Below are 8,028 nucleotides of genomic sequence, written 5' to 3'. Positions count from 1 at the left end.
AATTCAATTTACATGATAGATACAAATTGCATCATATTCAAGGTGAGTTTAATTTAATCATTTTCACATAACGGAAAGATCTCAAAATGATGAAAAAATCGTTGGACTACCCCTAGTTTTCTGTCCCACATTATTGTCAAGAAAGGCATTGGTTCATTCATGCTAGGCCTTTCTTGCTTGTTTAATCAAGAAAATGAACACATGTAAATCCATATGTTAGATGGAAGTGGGGCGTCTTTTTTTTTTATTGAACTTTTTATTCGGGTCAGGTTAATGTTTGGGACGGGTTAGATCGAAAAATGGGTAGATATAGGTGGGTGTTTCTAATAGGTTAGATGTTTTAATTTCGACAAATAAGAAATTGTCACGTGGAATTTAAATAATTATTTTTTAAATTCAGCATTGACTTAACGGTCAAAGGGTATAAGTGAACAAAAAATACGGATGGAAAGGTATTTTTAGCCCAATAAATGGATGAATGATATTTTAAAACATTTTTCAATAGTTCAGGACTAGGATAAGCTGTCATTATAAGGCCCATCAAAATAGTGGCTAGCCCAGCCCAATTAGTCAATTGCTAAAACACACGTAAGTTGGATTGGGCTAACCCGGCCTGGCCCGTATTGACAGTACGAGACATGATCTTGAACTTGAGAAGCCTTTTTAAAAAATATTTTAGATATTATGAGCTTAACATGCCTAAGTAACCTTTTTTATTTGGAAAAGTTAAGTTTATAAAGGTGGTGACTAGTCAAATTACTTCAAATAAAATAGGATTATAATAAATCAAAATTAAAATAATTTAGCAAGGTTGAAATTTGGGAACAGAAGCGGGTCATTTGCCCAAAACTCTTACAACCCGGTAGATTTTCAGTCCATTGATTCACACACATCCGTCAAGCGGCAGCGTCACTGAACCCAAAACAACCGTTCGCAGCTGATTTTTCTCTTCTCTTCACTCGAAGGCCATGAGCCGTCGATTCTTCGGCTGCAAGTAAAAAATGCCGGCTGCTGATTCGTATCAGCTGTTCATCGTAGACTCATCAGCACCAATTTTCAATGGCCACATCAAGGTCCGTATTTTTACCCAATTAATATTGCTTTCATTTCTCGAGTTTTGTTTTTTCCTGTATTCTTAATTTTAGATCTCTTTATATGCTTAGGATTGTTCATTTGTACAATTCGGTATTACTGGATTAGGCTAGAGTTGGCTCTTACGTAATAGGACCCTGAGCTGCAATGTTTTAACACGAAGGATGGTTATTCTCTTACAATCTTATTTCGTTAAGGTTTAGATTGTGGTTGGCATGGGAAAAATGTTTTTGCCTTGAGAAATGATTTTTGGATCAGTTTTCAGTGTTTGGATAAATTATCTTAACATTTTCAAGCAGAGACAAAAATACTAGGTGAGCTTTTTCATCTGCTTAAGTGTTGATGGACATAGTTATCTAGTACCTGTGTTCAGTGGTGGAGCCAGAAACTTTTTCAAGGGTGTTCAAGAGTTGGAAAAGTAAATAACAAAAAATTTCGATCATTGGTTTAGTGATTGTTCAGCCTAGCGATTCTGGCATGAACAATCTCAACAATATGTTTCCACCAAATACAAACAGTGAAAAGCATTCAGAATTTTTAGTTGTGTTGCTTTAGTAATGAATTTTTTTTTATGAAGTAAGGAGAATTCATTAAAAGCATCCAGCGGATGCAGGCAAAAGATTACAATTAAGAGAGATGGTGTCTGCTCATATACACAAAAAACTATTCTATCACTAAGGAGCAAGACACAATCAAAAAATTGAACAGAACTAGTTACAAGTGCCTGATTTAGCCAACCAAACAAATTCAATAAGCCTTTTGCTTTGACTACATGGGTCGGAGTTGAGATCCCATCAAAACATCTACAGTTCCTTTCCTTCCAGATGCACCAAAAGATAGCAGCAGGTACCATTACCCAAAATATTTTGATGGATTTACCAACTCTCCATGAACACCAACATTCATATGCTTCCTTGATGCTGTTAGGCTTGACCCAGGCTAGTCCAAAAATAGAGAGGAACATGTTCCAAATATCACATGCTAAAGGACAATGCAAAAAGAGATGTCTAACACTTTCAGAATCCAAATTGCACATGTAGCACCTATTCACCATTGGTATACTCCTTCTGCTGAGGTTGTCTTGAGTGAGGCATGCTTCATTTAAGGCAACCCAACTGAAACAAATCACTTTAGGAGGCAGTTAATGAAATTATACGGACTACTTTTTTTTCGATGGGTAAAATTATACAGACTACTATATAAACTGAAATACCAGTGATCATTCTATCGACTTGGCTAAAGAAGAATATCATGTTGACTGTGGATTACTTCCTCAAATAATCCATGGCTGTAAATTTTAAATGTATGTATGCAGCAGTGTTTTGATTGATACTGGGATAATGGGGCTATCTTTATTTAACCGTAATTCGAAAGCGCGTGCAGCTGTGGCGTATGAGTTTCAAACCTGCCACCAAATGAAGCAAAAATTTATGCGGTAGGCTGTAGCGTGTTAGATTCGAACCCTCCACTTTAAAGTTATTACCCTTTACCACCACGCTAGAAGGCTTAGTTGTGTCAAGGGTGTTCAACGACTAGTATATATTGAAATACTACAGAATTTGGCCTATATACATAATACATGGCATAATTCCGGTGAAGGGTGTTTAGTTGAACAATCTCTGTTGACTGTGGCTCCGACCTGCCTGTGCTGGTGGGAGGTAGCAGGTACTTAGGATTTAGATGGTATAAAGGTAGATGAAGTATGGTAATGTTACGAGATAGAGGATAGGGAATAACGACATTGTTTCATGATGTTTTTGAATACTAAATGTTGACAACAGTGTTCAACTGTTTGATGAAGCAAGTCATGTAGAGCAAGAATCCAGTACTTGTAAAGGTAAAATAACTACTGCCCATATGTAACGAAGTTGTTCTCCCTCTTTTGGTAGAAAACATTTTTCCTTGGAGAAACAGTTTCTGCAACTCAAGAACTGAACAGTGAAAAAAGATTTCAACTAGGAACATATTGTAAGCAAAATATTTGTCATTATGTCAAAATTAGTTTCTTTAACCCCAACAATTTGAGCTTTGCTCAGCCAAGTGTGACTGTTAGTGTAAACAATCAAAAAAGTGTGACTGTTATAGTATGTGTTTTGTTTTGTCAGGTGCAGAATTTTGGTGAAGGGCGGCGTTAAAAGGGTTGCTCATTCCTTTCTTGCCAGCCCAAGGGCCAGCTACTCAGAGGTTTGGACGTCTTGCCCTGCCAGACTTTCTTACATCTTTTCCAGATTTCATTCACAATGTAGAGTTTGTCATAGAGGATTTACCTCCAGTATTTTATATGAGGCAAAAGGAACCTTATGGAAGGCATACAATTCTAAATCGAGCTGTTTGTTCCTAACAAGTGAGACAGTGTCACACCATGCTCGAATTGCCTGGAAAAGGCTACTTCAATTTCATTCAAGCAGCGGAGCAATTCTGCCACCGATAAGTAGGGTTACGTGTATGATGAGCCTTGCTTTGACTCGCTCACATCTGGTTTCTCCTGGCATTTTGGCCTTCCTTATCGGAGAGCTAGCATGGAAGCGAAGTGTGTTTGCCGAAGCAGAAGGCTTCACATCCCCGGAATCACTCTACATGCATGCAAAGGATGGACATGTCTACCTGACTTCAGTTGTCTTCTTACTTGTAGAGGGCTTGATTTTGCTCTTCAGAGCTGTATACTTAACACTATTGTTCTCCCCGTGTATACTTATGGCTCCTTTTGCAGACTCCCTTGGTATTGAATTTAGGAAGAAGTGGCTTCGTGCTGTGCGAAAAACTCTAGAGAAGGCGGGTCCAGCGTTCATTAAGTGGGGTCAATGGGCGGCAGCAAGGCCAGATCTATTTCCAGATGATATGTGTAATGAACTTGCGGAACTCCATTCTAAGGCACCAGCACATAGCTATGCGTACACAAAAAGAAGCATCGAAAAGGCGTTCGGACGCAAGCTGCCTGAAATATTCGAAAATTTTGAGGAGGAGCCTGTCGCATCTGGTAGTATTGCTCAAATTCATCGGGCTACCTTGAGATTTCGATATCCTAGACAACGGGTTAAACCCATTCGTGTGGCCGTCAAAGTTAGGCACCCAGGCGTTGGTGAATCTATTAGAAGGGATTTCATATTAATTAACTTCTTTGCAAAAGTTTCGAAGGTCTTCCCGAATTTGAAGTGGTTAAGACTGGATGAAAGCATACAGCAGTTTGCGGTCTTTATGATGTCTCAAGTTGATCTTTCTAGGGAAGCAGCTAACTTAAGTCGGTTCATATACAACTTCCGCAGATGGAAGGATGTATCATTTCCCAGACCTCTATATCCTTTGGTGCATCCAGCAGTTTTAGTGGAAACTTATGAAGATGGTGAAAATATCTTGCGCTACATTGAAGAGCTTGAAGAACGTATTAAAGAGCTCGACGGACGTGAGAGTGTCAGAAGTGCCCTTGCGCACATTGGGACTCATGCACTACTAAAGATGATGTTGGTATGTCTGTGTAATTTTAGCCGTTCCGGAAAAGTCAAAGCTTGGTTATCATCACCACAAGTAATTCAAGAAGGAATATGACAATAGAAACTTCAACTGAAAGTAACTACTTAAGTACATGAGTAAAAATGGGTTCCTAAGACAAGGGAGGATATCCTAATGGAAAGAACCATTCACCTCCAATATTGAAGTTCGGTGATAGAGGGACCATTGTCGACTCCTGTGCAAGGGCACTAGTTGGGGTTGGGGCTTAACATACCAATAGGGAAAAAAGGGTTGCTTTATCAGGCCATCATGTGGGATTTCTTAGCGTTATCTCTGAATTGCATTAATAAATACCTAAATCAACTTCCGATAAAAAATAAATACCTAAATCAACTTTGCATGTTGCTACTCGAATTTCTGCAATGGTAATAATGCGTAAAACACTCTGGGTTAGTGACCAAGGTTATCAAACATGCCGAGTAGGTTGCTGAAGGCAGTTTTTTAGAAAAAGTGGAGAACTTCCTTTATTTGAACAAGTCTGTATTGGCTGTTTCGTTCTTTTCTTCTATTTTTGAGTAAGAAGGCTGTAAGCTGTCAAACTAGTCTTTCTTAGTTATAGTCTTCAAGTTGAGATTGTGTATTCTTTTCTCCTTTTCGTTAGGGTGAGGGGGAAATGCTATTCCATTGGAATATTGCAGTTCTTTATTTCTGCAACATATTCACTAAATTTATTTCTGCGCTCTTTTTTGATACTATACTCTTTAATTCCAGGTGGACAATTTCATACATGCAGACATGCATCCTGGGAACATTCTTGTTAGAACACCGCAAGACAGAGGTTCAGGTAAAGGACTTTTCAAATCGAGGCCTCATGTGGTCTTCCTAGATGTGGGTATGACTGCTGAGCTATCTAATAAGGATCGACTCCTTCTGCTGGAGTTCTTTAAGGCTGTGGCACTTCGAGATGGCCGCTCTGCCGCAGAATGTACTCTTGGACTATCTAAACAACAGAGCTGTCCGAACCCGGAGGAATTCATCAAGGTGCTTTCCTAGCCTTCTAACAACTGTTGTCAAAGAATGATGAAGCTCAAAACTGTAGAGTCTGGCAGACTATTGATCGTTAGATTCTCAGGAGTCAATTCAATGTCCAAGAAGGAAAAACTAAATAGACGTATTAATTCGCATCTTGCATTTTGGTTTAACTTCAGTTCAAGCACAGTGCATATAGTACATTATGAGTCTTTCGGGGATAATAAAGGAAAGAATTAAAAAGCAAAAGCTCCCTCTCATCTTGTCTTAGGGCCATACATCAGTATGTTAAATAAACTTACAAATTAGTTCATTCTTCTAAAAGTTTGTCTTCCTTATACGGGTGTGCTACAACATCATCGATGTATGGACAAATATTTTGATGCAGCATGTATATATGCCAATTTGTTATTTATTCGGCATATACACTACCCTCCCTAGACCTCACTTGTGGGAACTCACTGGGTTTGTTGTTGTTGTTACAAAAAATAAAAATTATTGGAAGTATCCTTAAAAAAAAAGAAAAGAGATGCACAATATATAAGCAAAAGATATCCCATGTGAAACTGCTTTATGATGTTTTCTTATGAGTTGCTTGTGTGAAATATGAGAATCTATTTTAAATACCTTTTGTTTCACCTATTTCTTTCTGATGAATACTAGTAATACACATTGTTGTAGTCTCCTTAGTAATACACAATTTTTATAGATTCATGTCCTTGTTGAATAACAAATGAATGTACACTTTGGTAATAGGAAGTGGAGGGAACTTTTGACTTTTGGAGAACACCTGAAGGGGGTGGCATCCATCCGGCGGATTGCATGCAACAATTGCTTGAGCAAGTTAGACGTCATCGGGTGAATATTGATGGCAACATTTGCACTGTGATTGTGACTACTTTGGTGTTGGAGGTACCTTATGGCCTTATTGGATGTTTTTACCCTCTGATAACTCTGCACAGCGTAGACTCGTCTGCTGTATTCTTAAGTTAATTTATCCTTTTCTATGGTTCTTATTATCTGCTATGTGTGTTGGGGAAGTCAGCATCTATGGTTCTCAAGTATGATTTGCTCAAACATCTGCACAACGCGATTATTGACATTCAATTATCAAAAAGCTAGCAAAAGTAATTGTACCATATTGCACCAAAGGGTGTAGCAAGTGGGTGGAGAGCCATGACCCTGAGACAAAAAATTAGGTTATTTCTTTCCATCTGTTTAACCCTTGATGGACAGAGTCACCTAGACCTGTGCTGGTGGGAGGTAGTAGGTACCCGATGGAGTTAGTCGAGGTGCGCGCAAGCTAGTCCGGACACTACTATTATAGAAAAAAAGGAGTAACTGTGCCATACTACATCTTTATTATGATAAGCCCAACCTTGTAAGATGCTTTAGGATAAAACAGTATTGTACAACTTGTGGTAATTGAGCTGGGTTCATATAGGCTCTTGGAATTGTTGTAATTACAACAGAAGTGCATATTTTGTGAAGTGAAAGCCGCTGAGCCATGAATGATGGTTTCCAAAAAATAATTTAGTTTCTATCTGTTATCTTTAATCTCGTTTTCTTTAACTTATCTGCTTTTCTTCCTAGATGCTTTTCTTTCCATGCCTTGTGCCATATAATTTCTTTTTTCCCTCTATTTTTCTTCCAGATACCAATAGAAGGAAAAGCTTAGCATAATATGTCTATTACTTGTTGGAATGTATTACATTATGCTTGTCTATCTTCCTACAGGGATGGCAGCGAAAACTGGATCCGGAATACGATGTGCTGCAGACATTGCAAAAGTTGCTTTTCAAAGAAGACTGGGCGGAGTCTCTCTTTCACACAATTGGAGGACTGATGGCCCCTTAAAAAGGTCTCATTTGCTTGCTTCTGCTCCCGACCCCAATGTAGGGGAAACGATTCCACAATTTTGATGGAGTAATATCTCGTAAAGGAAAGATAATATACACAACATCTGGTATTATAAGAGAATAAGGATGAAATGCCTTTTTAAAAAAAATTGAGATTAGTTTAGCTCTAACCTTGAATTCTTATTAAAAATTGTTTCTTATTCTTGATCACTGTGTGAGATAATAAATATCAAGAATGTATTGATGAGAGGCTTTGGATTGACGCCGTATGTCTCATGGTAGACTGATGCATCCAATTCCGTGATCAAACCCGTGGAAATGTGAGGGAAATTTTGTAATCCAACTTTTACTTCCCCAATGATTGTGTAGTAAGTACTTTCGTAGCGATCTGAAGATTCTGCGACAAATCTCAACTCTTCTTTTGATTCTATTTGCAATGGTTAATACCTTCTCTTACGGGTAATGTTGTCTCTTATGGAACTTATATTCAACTAGTTGAGGAGTAGTTTTATGAACTGTTCAGCTATGCAACGTGGGATGGGGAAGATCCTTCTGATGTGTAATGGGTAATGCCTCCTCCTATGGGTAATATTGTATCCAT

The 8,028-nt window shown here is 38.3% G+C and overlaps 1 protein-coding gene across 3 annotated transcripts; it reads left to right on the top strand.

Annotated features, from left to right (window-relative positions):
• The first annotated feature begins 754 nt into the window (after window positions 1-754).
• Window positions 755-7,828, top strand: LOC107808754 (uncharacterized). 3 transcript variants are annotated; one of them, XM_075257139.1, is made up of 6 exons: window positions 755-1,073; window positions 2,982-3,060; window positions 3,198-4,554; window positions 5,311-5,580; window positions 6,325-6,480; window positions 7,306-7,828. In XM_075257139.1, exons 3-6 carry the CDS (start codon window positions 3,538-3,540, stop codon window positions 7,423-7,425), a joined length of 1,563 nt encoding a protein of 520 aa, XP_075113240.1. In that variant the 5' UTR covers window positions 755-1,073; window positions 2,982-3,060; window positions 3,198-3,537; the 3' UTR covers window positions 7,426-7,828. The 3 variants fall into 3 exon arrangements, with proteins under 3 accessions (XP_075113240.1, XP_075113235.1, XP_075113236.1); XM_075257134.1 differs by lacking the exon at window positions 2,982-3,060 and having other exon boundaries at window positions 819-1,073; XM_075257135.1 differs by lacking the exon at window positions 2,982-3,060 and having other exon boundaries at window positions 885-1,073; window positions 3,204-4,554.
• The last annotated feature ends 200 nt before the right edge of the window (window positions 7,829-8,028 follow it).

Source organism: Nicotiana tabacum, chromosome 1 (assembly GCF_000715075.1).
Source record: "Nicotiana tabacum cultivar K326 chromosome 1, ASM71507v2, whole genome shotgun sequence".
Taxonomy (NCBI): domain Eukaryota; kingdom Viridiplantae; phylum Streptophyta; class Magnoliopsida; order Solanales; family Solanaceae; genus Nicotiana; species Nicotiana tabacum.
This window is presented reverse-complemented; position numbering and strand designations above follow the sequence as displayed.

Coding starts and splice junctions, on each gene's coding strand:
- LOC107808754 (XM_075257134.1), top strand. Junction 5,581..6,324: donor ACCCGGAGGAATTCATCAAG/GTGCTTTCCTAG, acceptor CTTTGGTAATAG/GAAGTGGAGGGAACTTTTGA. Junction 6,481..7,305: donor TGACTACTTTGGTGTTGGAG/GTACCTTATGGC, acceptor ATCTTCCTACAG/GGATGGCAGCGAAAACTGGA.